The 25,842-nt window shown below is 36.9% G+C and overlaps 2 protein-coding genes and 1 pseudogene across 6 annotated transcripts in view; 1 reads left to right on the top strand and 2 right to left on the bottom strand.

Annotated features, from left to right (window-relative positions):
* RSPO3 (R-spondin 3) overlaps positions 1 to 25,842 on the top strand; it is a 642,258-nt gene that overhangs the window by 295,326 nt on the left and 321,090 nt on the right. The window lies entirely within an intron of this gene.
* ECHDC1 (ethylmalonyl-CoA decarboxylase 1) overlaps positions 1 to 25,842 on the bottom strand; it is a 57,328-nt gene that overhangs the window by 19,185 nt on the left and 12,301 nt on the right. For 4 of the 5 annotated variants that reach the window (XM_074187539.1, XM_074187537.1, XM_074187538.1 and 1 more), the window contains 4 exons: positions 13,199 to 13,417; positions 11,032 to 11,174; positions 7,211 to 7,263; positions 5,891 to 5,971 (listed from right to left, as the gene is read on the bottom strand). In XM_074187539.1, the coding sequence (XP_074043640.1) occupies positions 5,891 to 5,971; positions 7,211 to 7,263; positions 11,032 to 11,174; positions 13,199 to 13,415 (494 nt within the window). In that variant the 5' untranslated portion in view covers positions 13,416 to 13,417. The remainder of the gene's footprint in view (positions 1 to 5,890; positions 5,972 to 7,210; positions 7,264 to 11,031; positions 11,175 to 13,198; positions 13,418 to 25,842) is intronic. The other variant, XM_074187540.1, reaches the window with a different exon arrangement.
* LOC141487933 (protein ecdysoneless homolog pseudogene) lies at positions 19,293 to 20,717 on the bottom strand (annotated as a pseudogene).

The following is a 25,842-nucleotide window of genomic DNA, read 5'->3' on the forward strand; positions in this document are numbered from 1 at the left end:
GTTTCTTGAACAAGATGAATCCACCCTCACAGACTCTAGAATCAAGTTTCTGGGCTTTGAATTTGTATTGCATTTTCTCAAGCTCCTCTGTTTCTAACTCAGTTCTGTTCTTGCATATTATAAAATTTTTGAGCATGATTTGGTTTTAGAGGTTTCTGTGGGTTTGTTAACTTGGGTATTAAAGGTCTGAAGAGTAACAAACTTTTGTTATCTTTGCTCATGGAATATGTAAGAGCTTCTATATGGAAAACTTCAATTTTCTGTGCAATGAGGAAAAAAGTAGAGAAGTAGACGTTTCTTTAAAGGGCCCTTTCTTTCACTGAACAAACTGAAAGGCTTGGAAGTGGGACCCTTACTCACTCAAGTTAGGGATGGAAGGGGATTCCAAAGCTCATCTCTTCTTGGCTCTTAGGGTCCTGCATGATCCTATCATTTATGGGAAGAGGACATCAACTGATTTGGTTACTTGGCTAATTGTTCTATTCCTGCTTGAGTTATTTTCAGATATTTCTTTTTAAGCATTTCTACTGCTTTCTACCTCTTTTCCAATTCTATTTCTCAGTATTTTAAGAACTTCCACCTTATAGGTGTTGGGCTAGATACAACAGATCTGCAGATGAGAATATATGAACTACTGTGTGTAAATAATTTTACAAGGTTTTGAAAGCTACACAATGCCACACAAATGTCATCCATTAATAGAGGAGGAAGCACATTTTTCCACTGAAATTCTTCAGTGACCTCTAGAAAAAAGACCTTTACTAAAGTTCTGCTACAATATCTTTGAGAACTTGTTTTTTGGTAGATTTTGTCACTTTAGAGTCTGTTTAGAGGCTTCATTTAAAGTTGTTTCAGTACCATCAATCAGCATTTTAATCCTACCATATATGAAATTGCTACCTAGGTCCTGGAAAATTTCTAAAGCTTGTACTTCCTTCAGAATTCTTGCAACAATCTCAGTGGCCCTTACTCATATCAGGTTATAGGGAGAACATGAAAAAAAATGGATATTCTAGATTCTAAATGGACCAGACATGAAGATAGAAGGAGGATGTATTTGCCCCTGCACTATTAAGCATTTTCTGACTAATTACTATTCTTAATAATTTTAATGTATTTTTTCAAAAACACATGAAAATGCCACTACATAGGCAGGTGGTCAAAGGATAAAAGTAGACAATTTTCAAAGGAAAAATCCAACTTTTCGATAATCACATAAAAACCTGCACACTGATGAATAATTAAGTTAATGAAGCTGTGGACTGGAGCCATTAATCTATGAAGTAACTTAGAAATATTACCACCACCTTACCACTCCCATTGCCTCCCACTTGATAGAAAGGCAATGTACAGAATGAGATGTATGGTTTTTCAGGCACAAACATTACAACACAATTTATTTGGCTTGACTACTTTTGTTATAAGGGAATGGTACTATTATTATTATTATTATTATTTCATTTTTATTTATAAGATGATAATGTGAAGAAGGAAAAAGTAGCAATGAAACACTTAAAAATACACAGAAAAGAACAAGTAAGTCCAAAGGGGACAAGGAGGGTAATGTTGCCATTATCACGTTAAATTTAATAGGAATAGGTTTGTAACCTATGATTTCACAGGTCCAAGAAATGTCCAGCTAAACAAACTCCCCAAACCAATGCAGGTCAGTCCTTTTTCTGCAAGTAGGCTTTAGAAAGCTTCCTAGAGCACTGAGGTATTAAGTGATTAGCCAGTATGTGTCAGACACAGGAAATGTAGGTTTTCCTGTCTTTGAGGACTGTGTCACACTATCTCCATTCTATGAATTCTGGGCATCTTTGTTTATGGAAATGCTTTTCTGTTTAATGATTATCTTATTCATAACACAAAAAGTTTTATTTTTAAAAAAGGAAGGCATGGAAATATTAACAGTAATAGTTATCCTTCAATATTGAAGAGGACCATGCCAATCTAGTAATTGGTAGCATGACTTGCACAATTATGGTTTATTATGGTGAGAGGTATGCTGTGCAATGCATTCTTCTCACTTGCCTTTTCCAGAATCATTCTGCTCCCATGACCTCATTTAAGAGTAAAAAAGGATTATTGATGATGGTCTGGATGCTATGATAATCTCTTGGCCTTTTGTTGGGAGCCAGGGTCTCTAAGCTGTTTGACACAGTCGAAGCAAGAAGACTCAAGGCGGTCACACCGCCTAATGGAACATTTCCTTCTTCATTATATATATATAGGGATTCCATGCATACCAATATTTAATAGGTCTATTATTGATCGCAGTATTTACTCATCCTAATAGTGGAATGACTATAAAGGAAGGATTTCAGAGAAATTTCCTGAATAAAGCAGATTGTAAACTCTGTACAAATTTAACAGGATTGCCTCTCCCTGAGGCATGCAAAAAGCTTCAATATTATGAAATCTCTGGAAAACTCAACACTGGGAATTCCAAGGAGATGTCAGAATATATACACGGAAAACAGATATAAGATGGGTCACATGGAATTCCAGGGAAATTAACAGTTTTGCCCCCCCTTATAATACACAGGAATATATGATAAAGATGGTGAAAGAATATGTGAACTCTAACAGCCTGAGTTTATTGGGAAAGAATAAAAAGTCATAGAAACTGTGGCGTCTACCAACAAGAACTGAAAGGAAAATTGGTTACTGAAGGAGTCAGCGGACAGGTGGACAAACATAACTGCCCTCACTATAAGTTGTCAAGGGAGCATATCGAAAAACATTACATACACAGCACAAAAACATAAAAGTATTCCATTAAATGAATTATATAAAAGATTATTATCAGGAAAGTTCTGCTTAATTAATAACTTTACTATGCAGCAACAAACTAGGCAACAGACAGGTTGAGGTCATCAAGGTCTGAGCAGGGACAAGAAAATTAACTACATGATTGATAATCATACTTGTAACCACTACATGATCAAACTTGTAACCATATGAACTATATGATTGATAATAAAAATTGTACACTTTTGTAACCAAGGAAATGATCTTAGCTTGCTTGCTTGATGCATACATGATTCTGAGACTATAAAAATAAATCCAAGCAGCTGACAGTCAACCTGCTCCTGCTTTTACCCATGTTGACTCAGCTCATTTCACTGACTCTATCCCTCCTGTCAGGTTCCAAGGACCCTGTGGAGGCTGGACCCCCACAGCCTTTGAACTGGTTTCTCTTCCTCCTGTATCAGCAAGGCACCTTAGCACACCATCAAGGCCAGGCAAGCAAGCACAAGCATGTGATTTCTGGCAACAGAAAATGATGACCTAGTATAGCCAAACCTGTCTCTTGATGGACTAATTGTCAGTATGACCTTTCCTCTCAGACCTTCCACCTTCAACCATGCCACCCCAGAACCCAAAGACTTTGGTTTACCAGAAGCTGACCAGTGGATCATGGTATTACTAAAGCAATAAGGCATCTTAAGAGTGATGAACACTGTGCTGGCACTGAGGTATCTAGTAAACAGGCTATCATTTATCAATGCTGAAGCCACTGACCTCACATTGAAGTCATTTCTTTTTAGCGAAACTTCCAATTGAAGAAGAGATTTTGAATGCCATTAAACTCCTCCCGTATGACCAAGTACCTGATGTTGATTCCATTCTAGCTGAGATTTACAAGGCAGAGGGTCCACTGCTCATACAAAAGCTGACAAATCTTCTAGGTTATATGGCAAGAGGAAGTTACCCCCCAGGAGATCAAAGATGCCTCCACTGTCCATCCTCTATAAAGATATAGGAAAAAGGTTGTCCTGTGATTATCACAGAAGAGTCTCTTTTAGTCACTGCCAGCAAGATTCTTGTCAGAGATCTTAACAGGTTGATCCTTTACCTAGAAGATGACATCAACCTGAGAGCCAATGTAGCTTTAGAAAGGGGGGGAAATGGGGCAGCTAGGTGGCACAGTGGATAAAGCACTGGCCCTGGAGTCAGGAATACCTGGGTTCAAATCCGGTCTCAGACACTTAATAATTACCTAGCTGTGTGGCCTTGGGCAAGCCACTTAACCCCGTCTGCCTTACAAAAACCTTAAAAAAAAGGGTGAGGAATGACTGATAAGGTTTTTGCTGCCCAACAATTCCATGAGAAATGCAAGGAACAGACAACAGACATTGTCAATCTGATCAAGGCCTTTGATACTTTTGGTCATGAGAGCTTGTGGAAGATCATGCCAAAATTTGGTAGGCCAGGTAAGTTCAATTGTATATTGACGATATGCTTGCATGCATTCTGGATCAAGTCATTAATGGAGTAAAACTGGGCTGCTGTGTGCTTGCTAACATGCTTTAGCATGATGTTTTCAGTGATGTTGTTGGAAGCATTTAATAATGATGAAAACAGATTCAAAGTCAGCTATTGCACTGTTGGCAAATTATTTAACCTAAACAGGTATAAGCCAAGACTAAAGTAGAGTCAGTACATGATTTAAAAAAATATGGACTCTCCACTGCTTGGCTAATTTTGACCTAACAATTAAGACCAAGAAAACACAACTTCTCTACTAGCCAGCACCATACTATCCAAATATGGAACTATCAGTTACAGCAAATGGAGAAATTTTTAATACTGTAGGTAAGTTCACTTACCTTGACAGTACACTTTCCAGGGATGTACACCCAGAAGATGAGATTGATGCATGCATTGCCAGAGGTAGCTCAAAATTTGGGAGGCTCAAAAGGAAAGTGGAGAGAAGAGGCATTCGCTTGCCTTCAAACTAAAGGTCTACAAAGCTGTTGTGCTAACCTCACATGCCTGTGGAACTCAGACAGTATGCCAGAACCATGCCAGGAAACTGAATCACTTCCATTTGAATTGTCTTAGGAAGATTCTGAAGATTGTCTGGCAAAATAAGGTACTGGATACTGAGGTCCTTTCTCAAGTTAAACTGCCAAGCAGTCAAACATTACTGCAGAGAATGCAATTCCAATGGGCTGGCCACATTGTTTGAAATATACATATGCCTAAAAGACTATTTGACAAATAATTATTGCAAGGAAGGTGTTCATGGGGTGGTCAGAAGACCATATGTGGATACTCTTGAGGTCTTGCTGAAGAACTCTGAAACTGATTGCCTGACATGGTGATACTCACACAGAAGCGCCCAGTGTGGCATGCCCAACTAGAGAAGGTGCTATATTCAATGAGCAAAGCAGAATTGTAGAAGCTCAAAAGAAATGAGAAATGAAATGATTTAGAGATATTTCCACTCCAAATGTTCCCATGGACTATTTGTGCCTGACCTGTAATAGAACACTCCAAATTTATATTGATCTGATCAGTTGGTAACCGTACTCTTTTGATACTCTTCAAAAATGAAAGACACAACTATTACGCAGCCCATAAAGACCCTTACTATGGTTTAGTTTTTGATGCCACAATTCTGCATCCATAGTTTCCTATCTCTGAAAAGAAAGCACATTCTTACCCAATTTTTCTGTCCCACTAAAATGAACTTTGAAGTTATCCCATGAGATACAACAGCCCTGAGAAAACCCAGAAGTTCCAGCATGCATGGTTAGGGAGATGGTTCTGCTCATTTTTATCTCATTTCACTTTTCCTTAAGTAACTTGTGTGTTTCATAATTATGCAATCCCAAAACTACCTGGCTTTTGTGCTGAGATGGATCTGAATTTATTCAAAATGATTTTGTTTCTGTTAAAAATTTTTCAAAGGCATTCAAATAATAAAAATTATTAAAGGTATGTGATTAATAAGGTACATAAAAATCTTCAAGTTACATCTGACAAAAAAAATTGTTCATTGATACATAACCTGGCTCAGTAGCATATAAAACACTGCTAGTCATCTCAAAGTAAATAATAGATATATGTTTAAGAGCTAACACAATTTTCACTATACCTGAAATCACATGCTGTGGTAAATTCTGCTCCTCCACCCATTGCTCTTCCTTGAACCAAAGCCACACTTATTAAAGGCAGCCTACATAATGAAAAACAACAGAGTATTATTAACTTGTTTTATACTTTTGAATATCAATTTACAAATACTGCATAAATATCTGAGAAGATTCAACGGGAGAGTAAATTATTATAGAATGTTATAATCAGAAACAACTTCTAAAAGATAATGAAACATTGGGCTTTTATTTTGAATGGGGGGAGAGGAAAAAGAGGGAAGGGAGAAAAAGTGCAACTTAAAATTCAGAGTAACAATACTGTAATCATTCTACCTAAATAGATTGATATTCTATAACTGGGCATATGGAAGAACTCTGAAGTTCCAGAGGCATGAGTCCTGGAATAGGAAATTGGAGGAAGGCACAGAGGAATTCAGAAAGAAAAATTCATTGTTCAAAGAAAGTACTTTTACAAAATGCTCATTTCTTATGAAAGACTGCTGCCCAATATTATTCAACATTTGATTCAGAACTCAAGACACTAGAACTTTCCAACTCAAATCTTCAGGGCAACTATAAGTGAGCAAAACTGAGGACTTGGTCTCGGCTATCTCTGAGACTTCTCTTCAGTTACTATGGAGAACAACTCCATATGGCTATGAAGGAGTCCCAGGGTGCCTGTCCACATTCTGTAAACTCAAAGCAAAGCCAAGAAAAATGAATCAGCTTTTAAGAAACTGAATAGGATCGAGCTCCACAGCTAAAAAAAAAAAAGAGTAACCAATTCAGGCAGTTTGCCTCTCAAAATACACAATGCTAGGTTACCCAACTCACTCAACCCTACCTCATCCCAGCTCATCCCCACACTTGTCTCCTCACTGATTCAAGTCCTAGCTGAGGCTTTACTCGATCAAGTCTTTTCTCTTTGAGAAGCATTTTCAAGCTACCACAGCTCACAGTCCTTGCTCCCTCCTTCATTCTCACTTGTACAACTCATGGCAATTAACTCTGGAATTATTCTGTGGTAGCTCTTAAATGAATATTTCCTTATCTTTGCATAACTAATCCAAAATACAGGAGATTCAGAACCTTACAATTCCTTATATTCCTCATTTCCCAAATCCCTTGTTTGTATAACAACAGGTGTGTAAACATTTGTCAATACACATTGTAGTGTATTTTAAACACTAGTCAAATCTGCCAAGTGTTCATTACCTGTCTTAGCTTTTTCAATGACTTCTCTGTTTTTTAATCTTAATGCTAGCAGTGATGTTTCAAAGTTATTTCTAGTAACTACCCCATAAGAAGGGAAGGGATACTACCTCATAAATCTTGTTAGTGTGTTTTGCATAAACATGCACAATTCGACTCCATCCTATAAGTAAAAACAAAAACAAAGATAAAAATATAAACTAATGTAATGAGGGAAACTTGTTTTTTTGAATTAGAAAAAAAAAACCCAAAAGTTGTAGAGCGGAAAAGTGAATCTAACTTTCCTCCATTTTGCAAAATGTGTATATAGCTCACATAACAAAATGCATTTTCAGCAAATAAGTGCTTTCATGTTTTCTGAAGCAGAATTACAGCTGGAAACTGAAAATCAAAGTAGTATTATATATGTATATATAAAAAATAGCTGAAGATGGGACTAGAAAAATGTTGATCCTTATTAATAATAAAATTAATTACTCTGATTTACATAAAAAATAAATTCTGCTTAATCATCAACCAATAAACATTTCTAAAGTATCTAATAGGCAGTGGAGATATTAAAGACACAGCAAAATATTCTCTACCCTTAAGACCTTAAATTCTAATGGGGGAAACAACAAAGCAAGGAAATAATATGTCATTAATTTCTGCTATGACTGCATATAAGCAACTAATTCTGATATAAGTCCCACATCTAGAAACAACTATTGTTTGTCTGCTGATTAGTCATTTTCAGTTTCATGATTTTTCTTCATATTTTATGTTTTGCCATAGCCAACACCTTTTGACTGCTTTTTGAAGAAACTTCCCCTGAACTACAGACATGAAATATCAAAAAATATTTTTTTTAAATTTTATTTATATAAGACAATGGGGTTAAATGACTTTGCCCAAGGTCACACAGTTAAGTGTCTGAGGCTACATTAGAACTCAGGTCCTCCTGACTCCAGAGCCAGTGCTCTTTCCACTGCGCCACCTAAATGCCCATTGTCAAAAAATATTAAACCTCATTGGTTTCTTAACCATCAATCAAATTTTCAAACAAACTTCATGGTAGTCTTATGCCTATCATGAATATTCCAGGACAAGATAACTATGTCACATAAAGGGGTACTACTCATTTCTCAGTCAAAACTTAAAAGAAAAAGTGGAAGCAACAAGAGACAAACAAGAGTACTGAGACAATAATAACCACTAAATCTAGGAAAGACTGTAGGCTAGTAGAAAGTTAATCCAGAAGGTAAAGATAAAAGTTATCATCCAGTAGATGATTGTACAGATTTCAGAATGAGATTCATTTCTAAATCATAGAAAACTCTGCACCTTATCCCCTGCCCCCATGACTCCAAACTATACAAATCACCAAAAAACTTTATCTTGATGGTCTATATGACATCACTAGTATCAAAACAGTATTTATTTAGGATTGTGGATAAAATCAAAATTGTACAATGAATACTTTTTCTAGTTCTTTTCTTCCCTTTTCTATGCCCTGTCCTAAATCTTTTCAAGATTAATCTTTATATGACATCGAATATTTTGCCTTCTCAACAGAGTATTCTCTATGAATACTCTCAGATATCATACTGCTCTTTAAACAAGCGGTGTTGAAACTAATTCAACTCTTTCTTCAACATAATTTTTTAAAGCTTCTGTAAAAGGAAATAAATTTACATACGGTTTTTCAAACAACTCACAATTAGAACTTAACCAATTCTTTCTCGAGATTAAATGATTGAAAGGAAATCTTGTAAAACAAAGGACATTTTTAAACTTAAAAAACTGTATTAGAGATTCAATGACCTTAAAATATAATGTAAAAAAACAGAATAATTAACACAATCAGAATGAAAAAGTATGTATTAGAGTATTTTATCAGAATTTGTTTGGATATTCTATCTAAACTATAATCTATCCTGGCTATCTCATCATTTTCAGTACAGAGAACCTAAAGCAATCTCACCAAATAAGCAGATATTTCAGTGATGCATTTGTGACTATAAAGGGCAGAGTGTTTGTTACAGAAAAAAAAATGCTTCTTTTACAGAGAGACTATTTATAAGGAACGATTTCAGAATCTCTTGGTTGGGGTAGAACAGCTTCATTCAGACCTTACAGCTGCAACTTGTAAACATTTTTGAATTTCAAAAGTCATGACACTATTTTAAATTAGTCAAGTATTCCTCATCACTTTTGACACAGTTTTACTAAGAAAATGATATAAGTATTACTATTTTAACATATACTGTTTTGTATGATTTCTGATATAGTTTAAATTTGTTCAATGGATTCCCTATCTTCAAACAAGCTATCTTCTTTCCTCCTCACATCTTTCACATCATCCTCCAACTCTCAAACTGAGGATCCCACTTATTTTACTGAGAAAAATGAGACCATTCAGCAGGCTCTCCCTCTCTTTCCATTCTCAACATTGCAAACTCCTTGACATCCTCCTTCCTCCTCCACTTTTTTCACCTTTTCCCCAGTCTCTGACAATGAGGTAGTCCTTTCTCTTGCAAAGGTCAACCTCTCTACATATGTACTGGATTTCATCTTTCCATCTCATCTTCTCCAGTACACTACAGCTTTAATCATCCCTATATCTCCCCAGATCTCTTAAAATTTTCAACCATTCCCTCTCTGGTTCCTTACCTATTGTTTTTGAAGCCTTCCTTCATCCTTAAAAAACACCTTAACTACACTCTATCATCCCCTTAAATCCATCAAATTTATATGCAATCTTGTACTTATTTATATTTATTCTGTATATACAGAGGATACATTCTGCATATCATATGAAAATACCCTACTTATAAATATGGATTATATTTGTTATCTTCCCCATTAAAGTGTTAAATTCCATATAAGTAGAGATTATTTCATTTATTTCATATATCCAGAGCCTACCACAGTATTTGGCATATAATAGACACTTAATAATGCTTATTGATTGATATAATAATCAAGTCCTGGAAGATTCTGTGCAAAGGGAACCTTGCTAAATCACTTAAATTACATTATATCAAAATTTAAATTTATAATATATAGATAAAAAGAGGCAGTGTAGCAGAGCTTAATATATTTGTAGTTAGAAATACCAGGACCAAATAGCAGGACTGTTCCTCACTACTTGTGTGACCTTGGACAAGTCACAACCTCATTGGGGCTTTGTTTCCTCATCTATAAAATCAAAAGATTGTGCTACATGATCACTGATATCCCTTACAGCTCTAAATCTTTGATCCTGTGATTCACTATCCTAAGATAAATTTAGTAGATGCCATAAACTTAGCCTCATTCCAAGAAGTAATAATTTTTGGAAAATAGTTTTATTTAAAAAAAGATGATGAAAGCACTATTTCAGAGTTTGATGAAATAATTTTATCTATATTTTAGGGGGGGGAAGCAATTGGCATAAAGTGACTTGCCCGAGTCACACAACCAGTGTCATAAGCTGGATTTGAACTCAGTACTCCTAACTCCAGGACCAGTGCTCTATCTACTATGACACCTTACTTCCCCAATAAAAAGTATTCTAAAAAGAATCAAGAATTTGATTTTCCAAATTTGTTTTTCCAAACTTATTATTTCAATTTATTCATATACTTCATGAAGCAGAAAGGGTAAAACACTGGTAACCTCATTTTAAAGATAAGCAAACAGAGAGGTTACTTGCCTCAAGTCACATAGCTAATTGTAGCAGAAACAGAATGAGAATCATTGTCTTTAGCCTACTAATTCATAGCTTTATTCACTTAAAGAAATGTCATACAAAAATAAGTGGTGTTGAAAGATTATAAAAACAACAGTTTATACTTACATAGTACTTTAAGGTTTGCGGAATGTTATATCTGTATTGCCAGGCAGACCAAACCATTTATATTTCAACAGGTATATCAGAACTAAAAATGCAATTTACATGACTACTGACCTGTGAGGTTCCCAGACCTTTCACAGCATTCAAATCAGATCCTGAGCAGAAAGTATTTTTTGCCCCACAGACAATAAGGCCTTTCCCTTCCTTCCAGTTTTCTAGTTCAATCACCTTCTCCAGAAGTTGTAGCATCATAACTCCTGTTATGGAAAGAAAAAAAAAAGGGAAAAGAGAGATAAAGACTCTAAGGTCTGCAAGTACATTCTAGGTCTCTACTATCTATGTACATAGTACTTCACTGGATTGTGGAGGGAGATACCAAAACCCTAATGGGATTTAAATACCACATGAAACACTGTTACAAAACAATGCAAGGCATCATATGATTAAGTATTAAAATGAGTGTTAACCCAGTGTTCATTCAAAAACAGGAGAAATTATATTTACTGAAATGGTTAAAGAAACTAGGCTGAAGAAAAGATTCAATTAGATCAAAACTCCTTCCTAGGTCTCTAAAGGAATGTAAAGGGAATTGCAGAATGAGGTAAAAATTAAAACTGAATTTCCTACCAAGATCTTCTAAAGTTTATCTTCTGAATATGCTTATGCTAACAGTCTTTGGTAATTTTCCAAGTTCACAGTATTCTCAGTGTGATAAATTCTCATTTTTCCTTTACCCAAGAAACTGCCTTGGGAGCCAATGAAGGATTGTAACAGAGTGATAAATTAAAACAGTAATTAATTTGGATTACAAGATACCAAAATTTACTCTGGCCATTGCTTAATCTATTAAACAATAAACTCTTCCATAGACTGTAAGCCACCTCTCAAGGTTAGAATGTTCCAATTGTTTTCTCTATTATTTTTCACAAAATGATCAGAAAATGCTTCATTAAGGATGCTGATACTCTGACTAATCAATCCACTTCAGAAATTGAACTTTTAGAAGTTTTCTTTTTGTTGACTAAAAAGTCAGTCAGAATAAACATTCATTGAACTTTTTCCTAAAGATGAACAGTTCTGTATGAGGTACTTAGCATGATTATAAAAGAGTACTGGACATGGACTCCAGAAGTTTGAATCCCTTCTTTGACATTTATTATATTTATGACCATTAGAAAGTCAGCCAACTTCTGAACCTGAGTTTCTTTCTTCACTTGTAAAATGAAGAAGTTGGGTTAAATGGCCTGAGAAGTCCTAAGTTCCACATCTCCTATTTTCTAAATGATGAAGGAATTTAAAGAAATTAGTTAGGACTAATAAATGAATAGTCCAAGTGACACAATGGATTTGTCATTACTTTTGTGATCTTGAGCAATTCATTTAACTTCTCTGGAGCTCAATTTTCTCATCTATAAAAATGAGACTTGAACTAGATGGCCTCTAAGGTCCCTTCCACATCTAAGTCTAAGATCCTATAAACAGTCTCTGCTCACAAAGGTTCTTATATTCTAATAGTTAAAATGAAATAGATAAACATAAATATAATAAATGCAAAGAAGCAGTAAAGTATATAATTCAGAAATAATATTAAAATCATCTCTTGTTTTTGAAAAATATATTTCTCTGCAGCAGACTCACTTTCCTAATTTAAAGTGTGGAAAGTCAGCTCTGAAATACTCTGACAGAAAGAGATCAATCTAAGTTTTTTAAAGAATCGTCATGAAAAACCAACAAAATGTAACATTAGTAAATCAATGAAATCTCAATATACTGTGTTTATCAGAACCAAAAAAAGAGAAGCTCAAAGAATTTTGGTGTAAGATTGGACCATTCAATCAAATGATAAGAATTTACTTATTAGATCATAAGATCATAAAGGTGAAGTTTAAGAAAGGGTCCATGGAAGTCATTTAGTCTTTCTCATTTTACATATTAAGAAACTGAGGTTGAAAATATTTGATTTAAGTCATACAGATGGTGACAGAACCAGCACTTGAACCTTGTAACTTTATTTTTTATTTTTTATTTATTTATTTTTTAGATTTTTCAAGGCAATGGGGTTAAGTGGCTCGCCCAAGGCCACACGGCTAGGTAATTATTAAGTGTCTGAAGTCAGATTTGAACTCAGGTACTCCTGACTCCAAAGCTAGTGCTCTATCCACTGCACCACCTAGCCGCCCCTTGGACTATTAACTTTAAAACCAGTTAGTGCTGTTTCCATTTGACTGTGGTGCCTCATATTCTTACATTAACTTTTATCTAGAGGGGGTGAAACTAGTACCTGAGAATGCATTCTTTTTACTTGGGTTGTTAAGAATGAGAATGCCAATACCACTATCTTCCTTATGAAGGTCAACAGATCCACCAGTAAACTGCTGAAGTTTCTTTTTGACGTTTTCCTCGTGGAAACCATGAGAAGTGTTGTACAGTGGAAAGCCAGTTTGTTGCCACAGTTTTTTCCTTACAGAAAGAGATGAAGTCTTCAAAAAAGAAGCCATTTCTGGAGGGAGGAAAAAAGAAAGAAATATGGTACAATATCACAATATTCTGGGATGGAACTTTTCTTTTTTTCTGTGACACATACCTGCATACACTTTTCCTGGTAGCAATAACTCCTTGGCCTTTCCAAAAAGGAATTTCCTTTTCTCTTCTCCCTCCTATACTCACAATCTGATAAATCAAAATAATCTATTTGCCTATGAAAAAGTGATTATATAGTACTCTGATTACAGTGCATTCATTATTGGGTTAGAAGCATGGCAAAGGGAAGAAATATCCTGTTGCTGCATTTATCATCATATTCAACTTCAGAGATCACAAGATTGTTTTCCTCATTGTGTCAGAAATCCCCTTCATTCTGGGGACAAACTTCTAACTGAGCAGACTCTTTTTGGGATGGTCTCAAGTCATAATGCTCTCTAATGACTTTTATCCTCATTTTCTGGGACACCTGGCTAATGGTTGAAGGGATGAATTGGATAGGAAAAAGCATATGTGTGGCTTTTATTGGTGAAGGAAGAATTCCAGGATGAGCAAGTGAATTTTCAATGTAGCTTTCTATAGTTTTTTGATGTTTTTTTAGGGTTTTTTAATGGGGTTAAGTGACTTGTCCAAGGTCACACAGTTAGGTAATTATTAAGTGTCTGAGGTCGAATTTGAACTCAGGTCCTCCACTGGAGGTCATATAATAGAAGTCTCTATTATCTGAGTTCCCAGAAAGAATTAAGATCAGATGGAAAATATGAGATTACAAAAGTTACAACACAAACTTAATTACTCCTAAGCAAAAGAAGTATGCTTGTTAGCATACTACAGTGGAGAAGTTAATGGTATATATTTTATAACGACCTACACAAAGACAAACAGTTATATATGTATGGGGGCAGCTAGATGTCTCAGTGGATAGAGGGCCAGGCCTAGAATCAGGAATCTGAGTTCAAATCCAGTCTCAAACACTTACTAGCTGTGTGACCCTGGGTAAGACAAATAACCCTGTTTGCTTCAGTTTCCTCATCTGTAAAATATGCTCGAGAAGGAAATGGCAAACTCAGTATCTGCCAAAAAGAAACCCAAATGGGGTCAGGAAGAGTCAGACATAACTAAACAATTAAAAATAACAGATTATAATCAGTATATAGAAACATGCGGCCTCAAAGAGGTAGTACAAAATTTATAAACAAACTTAAGAGAAAAAAAACTTGACTGTCACTTGCTAACATTATTTATAAATGCTTAACTGGTAAAAGTAGATTCTAAATCGTATCACAAAGACTACAAGGGCTAAAAATCTCATCAAGGACACTAAAAATAAATAAACTTTGATTTAACAATAGCATATTAGAAATTACAACAAAGGAGATGGCCTGCTTGGAGTCTGGAAAAGAGAGTCAGAATAGCATGAATATACTGGCTTAAACAAATCATGATCTTTCCTCCATCTTGGTCCAGAGTTGAGTCTTTAAATAGGCCCCCATATTTGTGATCTATATTCTTCCCTACAAAGACTTTAATTGTAATCTTTTTTAATAGTATTTTTTGTGTCATGGAGTCCTTTGGCAGTCCAGTGAAGATTATAGACCTTTTCTCAGAATAATGTTTTTAAATGCATAAAATGAAATACATAGGATTACAAAGGAAAAAATATATTTTTTATATTAAGTTCAAGAATCTGAACAGATCTTTGGGGGCGGGGAAGAGAGGTCTGAGGAACCTTTGTTGGGGGTGTGGAGGAAGGCTCTACTGCAGGTGTTGCTGCTATGGTTAATGATGAAGTTGACCTTTGGCAGAGACTGGGACAAGTAGTATTCTGTGCTGATCAGACTACTTTTCATGAAATGACCTAATCACTTCTTAGAGATTATATCCTTTCTCCTGTGAGTATAATGCAAATGTAGCATATATGCAACTCTTCACATGGAGGTTAAGAAGTTGTTTCTCAAAATCGTGACATGTAAAGGAAAGACAGGAGAATCAATTTGGTTACCTAATCACACTGTGAAGTGAAGGTTCTTTGACTATCTTCAGAAGCATTCAAAGATGAACCAGTCATTTCTTATCTTCCCTCATTTACTCTTGGGGGCTCTCAGTGACCTGCTACCTCACAACTTCTGAGACTGTTAAGAGATTTTCTTTCCTCTATGAGACAATGTGGTCATTGGCTTCTCTGTTCCTTTCTGATTGAGAGGATTAAATTGATTCTTTATCATTTTTATTGAACTTATTTAGTTATTTTGTCCTGTTTCTTGAACTCTGAATATGGTGTAAAAAACTCAGTTGGTCTGTAATGAGGTAAATTTAGCAATCCAGTTCTCTTGTTAATCACAGTTCTAGTCTTTCCTCAAGGAATTCCACTATCCTTGGGAGATGCTGGTAGAAATCAGGGAGTCTGGTTTAGTATTTTTGCAGCATACCAAGCTATCCTTCAAGGATATCTGGTTTTCTATCCAAAGTTTAGCCCACTATCTTTTAACCTTGCAGGTGGACTCAAACAATGAATTTTTCTTAGCCACAAGAAGGAGAGGGGTTGTTGCTAGCCCTTCATTTGCAACTTCCAATCAATCATACTGTTCCCCATGCTTCACTTATGTAACCAATCACCATGTCCTTAATGCCATATTATCTTCTATTCTGTTCAGTTTTTTTGTTCCAATCTTATAAAAATAAGTTGTCTTCATCTGGGGTCTGGTCTTTGGTTTAAACTGGGACATATCCATTGATACATTTTATTGGCAGATTGGGATCCTGTTAATAAAATGTTATCTTACTTAAAGAGAACGTGCCTCAGTCAAACTTTGCTGAATTTACTTGAGACATGGAAAAAAAATGAAAGGAATATCTGCTCTGTAACCCAGTGAGTTTCAAAAGGTCAAAGGCCACCTTTGTATCCTAGTGTTCTGAGATCCAAAAGCTAATTTTCAGAATTAGTGCATATTGCTACTTCAAGGAGTAAAGAACCTTCGAAAATGAACTTTGATACTCTAGACCAGCAGCAGCTGAGACAAGGCCTCGATTGACAGTCCCTGAATCATGCCACATGTGGATGTGAACATGGTCTGACCAAGGCTATGAAGGAACTAAGTTGAATGCCAAAAGGGAGTGTATACCTCCAGGTTAAGTATTCTTCATTAAAAGAGGTCATGACATGGAAAGAAGGGCTGTGCAAAGTCACCAGTCTTACTTTCTCCTCGAAATCAGTGGCCACATATAGTATAGATTAGACCCTCAATGCAGTTGCAGCACTCAGCGTGGCCTGCAGCAGCCAATAAAACAGAAACAGGCCTGTGTAGCCACCCAGCAGAAACCTCCAGGAAACTGAGCCCTGAGTGCTGAGTCCATGGGAAGGTAGGGGAGTGGAGGGAGACTGCTGAGATCTGTCCTCTGTTCACATTCAGACCCTGGTTGAAGTCTAGGCCCCCCATAGAGCAGGGACCCCTCCCTTCCCCACAGACCCATGGCAGAGGGGTGAGCTTGTGGTCATTCACAGACCAGGAGAGCAGTCAGAGTCTCATACACTGAAGTCCTTGTGGGGGGTGTCCCAATAATACCCAAAAGCTCTGGAAGCATCCCCAAACCAGACACAGGCTGGGGAAATGAGTAACAGGAAAAAAAAAAGGGGAACCTGACTAAAGACAATTACTTTGGTCCCATGGAGAACCAAAATACTCAATCTGAAGATGAGAAAGTCCAAGTTTCTGCATCTAAAGACTCCAAGAAATATAGAAGCTGGGCTCAGGCTATGACAGAGCTCAAAAAAGATTTTGAAAATCAAGTAAGGGAGATAGAAGAAAAATTGGGAAAAGAAATGAGAGAGATGCAGGGAAAACATGAAAATGAAGTCAGGAGCTTAGTCAAGGAGATCCAAAAAAATGCTGAAGAAAATAACATGTTAAAAACCAGCTTAGGTCAAATGGATAGAACAGTTCAAAAAGTTACTGAGGAGAATGCTTTAAAGAGCAGAATTGGCCAGATGGAAAAGGAGATAAGAAAGCTCTCTGAGGAAAACAAATCCTTCAGATGTAGAATGGAGCTAAAAGAAGCTGATGACCTGGAGAGAAATCAAGGCACAATAATTCAACATCAAAAGAATGAAAAGTTAGAAGAAAATGTGAAACATCTCACTGAAAAAACAACTGATCTGGAAAACAGATTCAGGGAAGATAATTTAAAAATTATTGGGATACCTGAAAGTCTTGATCAGGAAAAGAGCCTTGACCTCATAAAAGTTCCTACAGGAAAATTGCCCTAATATCCTAGAAGCAGAGGGCAAAATAGAAATTGAGAGAATCCACCGATCTCTCCCAGAAAGAGATACAAAAAAAAAAAACAACCAACCCTCAGAAATGTTATCCCCAAGTCAAAGAGAAAATATTACAAGCATCCAGAAGGATACAATTCAAATATGGAGGGGCAGTCAGGATCACACAGGACTTAGCAGCAACTACATTAAGGGCTTGTAGGGCTTGGACTATAATATTGTGGAAGGCAAAAGACCTTGAAATGCAACTGAGAATCAACTACTCAGCAAAACTGAATGTCCTCTTCTAGGGAAAAAGATGGACTTCAATGAAATGGGAATTTTAAATGTTCCTGCTGAAATGATCAGAACTGAACAGAAAGTTTGACCTTCAAGTACAGGACACAGGTGAAACAGAGAGTGGAGGAGAAGGGTAAATTATGAGGGACTTAGTGATGATAAACTGTGTATTCCTGCATGGAAAGATGATACTGATAATACTCATATGAACCTTCTCATTTAATATAGCAGGTAGAAGGAACTTTTATAGATGAAGTACAAAAGAGAACTGAATTTGAAGATATATATTGTAAAAAATGGAGTCAATGGGTGAAAAGAAAATGTACCAGGAGTAAGAGAAAGGAGAGATAGAATAGGCTAAGATATTTCATAGAAAAGATATTTCATGTTACTTTTGCAATGGTATGGAAGGGAAGAAGCCAAGGGGGAATGAGGGAACCTTTATTCTCATCAGAAATGGCTCAGAGAGGAAATGGCACACATTCAACAGGGTATAGATATCTAGAGGAAAAAAGAGAGAAGGGGGACAGGGAGGAAGGGGGGGGTGATAGAGGAGAGATGTATAATACAATTTCTTTTTTTTATTTTTTGCAAGGAGGTAGGATTGGGTAGTCTGTCTGGGACCACGGGGCTGGGTGGTTGCTGTGTCTCTGGGGTAGGATGTGGGCTTGGGGCCTCTTGGCCCCAGGGCTGGTCCTCTGTCTGCTGCACCACTCAGCTAGCCCACAGCACATTTCTGAAGAGAGACAGAGTGAAAGGTGAGAGAAAATATAATAGATGGTAGTGGGGAGGAATGGATGGAAGGAATTACAATTAGCAACAGCAACTGTGGAAAAATATGGAAGTAACTACTATGATGGACTTATGATAAAGAATGTGAACCACCGAAGACAGAGCTGATGGTATCAGAACACAGACCGAAGCACAATTTTTTCTCTTTTACTTTATTTCTTTTTTTTTAGGTTTTTTTTTTGCAAGGCAAATGGGGTTAAGTGGCTTGCCCAAGGCCACACGGCTAGGTAATTATTAAGTGTCTGAGACCGGATTTGAACCCAGGTACTCCTGACTCCAGGCGGGTGCTTTATCCACTGCGCCACCTAGCCGCCCCCTACTTTTAATTTAAAAAAAAATGTCTTATTTTGTAATTATGCTATATCTCATACTATATGTTTCTTAAGAATATGATTTCTTGGGGGGTGGCTAGGTGGCGCAGTGGATAAAGCACCCGCCTGGAGTCAGGAGTACCTGGGTTCAAATCCGGTCTCAGACACTTAATAATTACCTAGCCGTGTGGCCTTGGGCAAGCCACTTAACCCCATTTGCCTTGCAAAAACCTAAAAACAAACAAAAAAGAATATGATTTCTCTCTCATCACATTCAACTTAAATCAATGCATACTATGGGAATGATGTAAAGACTAGAAAACTGCCTTCTGTGAGGGTGGGGGGTGGGGAACCAAGCTTTGGGGGGAAATTCTAAAACTCAAAATAAAAAAAAAGAATACAAGATAACCTCTTCTACTTCATCCCCCCACCCAAAAGTGATAGGTGCCTCTGATGGCTCCCAAGGCAGTTCTGCTCCTTTGTGGGTGGAGATTTTGGACACAAATGTCTTCACACCATCTGTGACTTTGGTCAGGTCATAAGTCTTCCCTTCTGGGAGTGGGAATGAAGCCCAGTTCGTCTTTACCAGATGCTTCTTGCAGAATCTGGTCTAGCTGATCTGGTGAGAGATACAGTCAGTGATCAACATCCTCTAAGGGGAGATTAGCATCTTCTTTCTTAAGCTCCTTCAGAAAGCATTGTTTCTATTAAGGTTGAGATTTCTTCCCCTGGAGTTATGTCAAAGTTTTCTGGCTCACTCACAGACTGCTGAAAGTAGTTCTCTGCCAAGCATAGTTTCTGCAGGTATCTAGCAGAGCCTTCTAACTCTCCCTCAAAGTAGCCCTTCTGTTTCAGACTGTCAAGAAACTCATTCCAAAGAGAGGTGGTGGTCTTTAGAAACTTCTTGAATTCAGGAAGTAGACTGGCTTTAGTGCACAAAATCCCAAAGCCATGAGCCAGTCTTTTGCCCAGTTCATGGGCTCGGTACTACAGGTGGGAAGGAGGTGGCAAACTGTACCCACCACGGTGGTCTGACACAAACCTCTGCTGTACCAGCTGAGCATACAAACACTTTGTGAATGTGACCGAAGCCATTACAAGTGTTTCTGGCAAGAAATATTTTGAAAGTTTGGCAAGTTCACAGGTCAACAGGACCCCGTAAATGAAAGGCCTGGACAGCTGCAACCACCAACTGAGGATGTTGCTTCAAAACTGCTGCAGCAGCTGGGAGGAAGCAGTGAGCTTGATGAAGGGATGTTTCGATTTTGGGGGATACCCTTAGATTCACCTGTTTACTGCTGCCTGGATAGATTCTGAGGTGAGGTTTTCTGAGAGCCTGGTGATGATGAATAGTGCCTGATTAATTGTGGGAGGTGTGGCAGTTAACCAGGGTATTACCCCAGCTTTCTGTGGTGCTGGAATAATGCACAGCTCTGTTTGTGCTAATATCAGGATCCAACCATTTAAAGAGAAATTCAACAGCTTCTATTAGCAAGAATTCACCATCATTGTCTTCAATCCATGCATCTAACTCTGGAAATTTCTTTGTAATCTGCTTTATTAGGTAAACAATAAACCACTCATCCTCTGTTATCCCCAAATTTAGTTACACCAACAATATGTGCAGGAATGCTGCCAGCAAGATGAGTGAAGCCATAGAAAAGTGATCAAAAAAGCAATGACAGAAGGCAGCTTGATGGCATAGTGGATAGAGCACCCATCCTGGAGTCAAGAGAATCCAAAATCAAATCTGGCCTCAGATACTCAACCACTACCTGCTGTGTGACCTTGGGTATGTCACTCAACCCTATTGCCTTTAGTAGGTTTGTATCTGAGATTAAAAGGCTGATTTTGCCAGATATAGGAGACCAAGAGAGGTGCATACTTAGTGGTTATTGCTGCAATATACTTCTGCAGGACCTTTTTTATGTTTTTCTGGATCTCTTGGTTCTTCAGGTAATAAAAACAGATAACATTCCACTGCATCTTCTACCACTAACAGTTTCATGTTCCCCTCCATTCTTGTTCTTGGAAAACCAGGCAGTCACCAGCAGGCAAGGTGTCTGAGACCCACAGGCCTAGGCCCGCCAGGGAGATGCTGGGAGGCGAGAGGAGAGGAGGAGCTGGGTAGTAGCCACCACTCTGCTGATGTCACTTTTTCTTCTCTTATAAAGGTCAGCCAGTGGTCATGCTTCTAACTCAAGCTTCCATTCTAGAAGATTTCAATATACCATGCTAATGTTCCCTTGCAGACCCTAACTTGCCAGTTCTTCAATTTATTCAACTTTTATGAACTACTCCTTCATTCCCACTTTTGCTACATAAAGGAATATATTCATTCCCTTGATTACCCAAAAATGTTCCACTTCTGCATTTAGAAACTATGAATGGTCTTTTATCTGATCAAGTGGGGGATGGGGGGAAGGACAGTGGACAGAGTGCAGGGCTCAGTGGCAGGAAGACCCAAGTTCAAATCTGCCTTCAGATGCTAGCTCTGTGACTCACTATCATATCTGGCTCATAGTAAGAACTACGGGAATATTTTCTTTCTCTCCCTAGTTCATGCTCTCAGAATTTAGTTTCTGAATCATCATCAAATTGAAACCATTCCCTCCAAAGTCATCAATTACCTCTTATTAATCAAATCTAATAATCTTTTCCTCAGTTCTCAGATTCCTTAACCTCTTTGTGAAATCTGACACTACCTTTTTCCTCCCGAATACTCTTTTAAAAAAATATATTTAAGACAATGGGGTTAAGTGACTTACCCAAGGACATGCAGGTAATTAAGTGTCTGAGGCCACATTTTAACTCTGGTCCTCCTGACTCCAGGACTTGTTCTCTACTACTGTGCCACTTAGCTGCCCCTTTGAATACTCTTATTGCTTTTGTGATTGCTTTTAGTTCTTTTCTTCATGTTTAAAAAGTTTGCTAATCTCCTTTGTTATAGCTTATCCATGCCATGCCCACCATGGATAACCTTTTGTATTGTCCTACACTTTTTCCTCTCCATATTTTTTTTAACTTTATGATTAACTTTATCATTAACATCTCTATGTAGATAATTCCCAGACCAAGTTTTCCAACCCCAGTCTTTCTCCTGAACACCAACTACCTTTTGGACATTTTTAATGGTCTGTAGGATTCTTAAACTCAATATGTAAATGCAACAACAAACCTCAGCTTATTGTCTTTCTTCCCAAATCCTTCCCTCTTCTGAACATTTTCATTATTGTGAATGACAGCCTTCAGTCAGGTTTGCAAATTTGGTGTCATCTTCAACTTTAAATTTTATCTCATAGATCCAATAAATTGACAAATCACATTTTTTTTCCTTTTCATTTCTCATTTATGTCCCCATCTGTTTACTCATATAGCCATTATACTCTACTTGGTTCCGGCTCTCATCATCTCTCTCCCCTAGGCCACCAGGATAACATTCCAATTAGGCTCTTCCTCCAGTCCAGTTCCCTCCAATCTGTCTTCTGAACAGTTTCCAAAGTGACTTTCTTAAAGTGTAGGTCCAATCAGGATATGTCACCCATACCCTATCCCACTAAATAACCTCCAATAGCTCCCTAATAGAAAAAAAATAGTTTTTGTCTCTGATATTTAAAGCTCTTCAAATGTTGAGTGAAGTGAGCAGAACCAGAACATTGTACACATTAACAGCAACACTGTGTGATGATCAACTATGATGTACTTAACTCCTCTCAAAAGTTCAATTATCATAGACAATTCTAAAAGACTTGTGATGGAAAATGCTATCAATAACCAGGAAAACAAACCAAAAAAACTACAGAATCTGAATGCAGATTAATGTATACTATTTTCACTTTTTAAAATTATTTTGTTTTTTCTTTTTTTCTCATGTGCCCCCCCCCGGGAGTATAGATTCTTCTTTCACATCATTACTAATATAGAAATATGTTAAACATGATGTACAAGTATAACCTATATCAGGTTATTTACTGTCATGGGGAGGGGGGGAAAGGGAAGGGAGAGAGGTAGAAAAATATAGTGAGTTCAAAGCTTATAAAAAACTGAATATTCAAATACAGTCTCAGACACTTAATAATTGCCTAGCTGTATGACCTTGAGCAAATCACTTAACCCCACTGCCTTAAATAAATTTTAAAAAATTTAAAAAAACTGAATGTTGAAAACTATCTTTGCATGTAATTGAAAAAATAAAATAACATTAAAAAAACTCTTCAAAGGCTAGTCTCCCTTCATTATCTTTTTAGGCAGCTAGACTGGTCTTGGAGTCAGGAGCATAAGACATCAAATCTGGTCTCAGATCCTTAACGCTTACTAGCTGTGTGACCTTAGGTTAGTCACTTAACCCTGACAGCCTCACATCCAGGGCTCTCTCCAGGCATCCTGATTCATATCTAGCCACTGAAACCAGATGACTCTGGAGGAGAAAGTGAAGCTGATGACTTAGCACAGTGCCTACTAACTCAAATCTAATTCATGTGCTTGTCATGGCATCATCTCCTTGATGTCATGGTCTTCTTCCAGAATGACAAAACATCATCATTGTCTTTCTAGACTTTGTATACATTACTACTCTTCACATATAAAGAGTATTTATTTAGTATCTACTATATTTTTAAAAGAGATTATCTTTACCTTTGAGTTTATATTTTAATAGAGTAAGGTAACACATAAAAGGGATCTGAAAAGCATTAAGGTGGAAAAATCCAGAGGAATTAATAGTGGAGCTGGAAGAAAAGTAAGTATGAATGGCCTGTGAACTTCCCAAAAGGGTGGCCTTGGTCAGGAACTCACCAAGGGGGAAGAGAGGTGTTGAAAAACTCCTTTCCTAGTAGGTCACTTAAGTTAGTACTGTGAATATGAAGTTTTTTTTTTCCTCCAAGGAATATATAGGTATAGCAAAATATAATTTTTTTTGCCAAGATTCTTGTTGAAGGAATCCTGTCACTGAAAAGTAACAATCTGTCCAAAATAAACATCTCAAAGAAACTTGTACTCACTCATTTTCAACCTTTTTAAACACTTAGGCCAGCTAGGTGGCATCATGGATAGAGGACTGGGTTTAAAGTCAAGAAGGCTCATCTTTTTTCTTTTCTTTTTTAGACTTTTGCAAGGCAATGGGGTTAAGTGACTTGCCCAAGGCCACACAGCTAGGTAATTATTAAGTGTCTGAGGCCAGACTTGAACTCAGGTACTCCTGACTCCAGGGCTGGTGCCCTATCCACTACGTCACCTAGCCACCTCTTTTTTTTTAATAAAAGATTTTATTTATTTTGAATTTTATAATTTTTCCCCATAATCTTGCTTCCCCCCCCCAAGGCAATCTGTTAAAGATTCATCTTCTTCATGCTATTTTTTCTTTAGGATTTTGCAAGGCAAATGGGTTAAGTGGATTGCCCAAGGCCACACAGCTAGGTAATTATAGTGTCTGAGGCCAGATTTGAACTCAGGTACTCCTGACTCTAAGGCTAGTGCTCTATCCACTGTGCCACCTAGCCACCCAAGACTCATCTTCTTAAGTAAGTTTCAGATACTTAGTAGCTGTGTGACTGTGGGAAAGTCACTTAACCTTGCTGACCTCAGTTTCCTCATCTATAAAATGAAGAAAATGGCAAGCCTTTCCAGTACTTTTGCTACAAAAACCCCAAATGGGGTCATGAAGAATCTGACATGACTGAAATGACCAAGCTAAATAATATAACAAGCTCTTTAAAATTGCAAAGTGCTTTTAAAACTTATGTTCCCATTTTACCTTCTGGACAATGAGATAGATACTACAATTGTTTTTATTCCCCTTTAACATATGAGGACCAGAGACTCAAAGAGGTCTTTATAACATGTCCATTTGTCATAAATCTAGTATCTGAGGACCTGAATGTATGCCTGGCTTCAAGTCCAGAATTCTATCCATTACCACAGCCATTAAGACATAAATGTATTTTAAATACACACACACACACACACACACACACACACACACAGCAACATGATTACATGCCAAATCAAATGATACAGCACATTATTTATGATAATTGTTTTTCAATGCTATTCATCAAAATCTAAAACACAATCCCAGGTTTTAGGGAAGGAAATTCTATTTATTGAAAGGTTATATTATCCGTATATGGTAATATAAAAAATAAGCCAAACAAAAAAAAAGTTTGGAAAATAAACTAAAAAATTTGTGCCAGATTTAGGAGTTGCTTTTCATCAAATTCTACCTTTCTTGCACAAAGAATATGTTTCTCTAAGGGTAGAGGCAGGGAAGGCAGAATTTTAAGAAAATCAGCTTCAGTGTATGTATTACTACTGAGTAACATATAAACTACTACAAATCAACTACCAAATAAAAGATTTAAGCTAACCCTTCTGTTTACTCCATAGGCAGATGATATTACAATTAAGTCAATGTCTTATGCAATTAAGATAATTTTATATTATGGTTAAATTCATAGGCCATCCTACTCTGTGGGATTAATTTTGCTTCACTGCTTATCAAAAGCACCCCCTTTCAGTTTTTTAAATTAGTAAGGGGAGAAGCAACTTGATCAAAGTGATGCCCAAAAGGGGAGGAGGGCATTATAGTATTTTTTAAAATACATAGATGAGAACAGAAGGAAGTTCAGAAGAAAACATAGACAAGTTTAAAAATAGACAACATAGCATTCATTATATAGTTTAAAAAATAAGTGGTATGAAATAGAGATTCACAGTTTAATATAAAATCTTTATATCCTTTTGTGTGTATGGAATGTACTTTGCAGAAGTTCAGAATAATTTAAAAAATAA

This window comes from Macrotis lagotis, chromosome 5 (genome assembly GCF_037893015.1).
Source record: "Macrotis lagotis isolate mMagLag1 chromosome 5, bilby.v1.9.chrom.fasta, whole genome shotgun sequence".
NCBI classification, from domain to species: domain Eukaryota; kingdom Metazoa; phylum Chordata; class Mammalia; order Peramelemorphia; family Peramelidae; genus Macrotis; species Macrotis lagotis.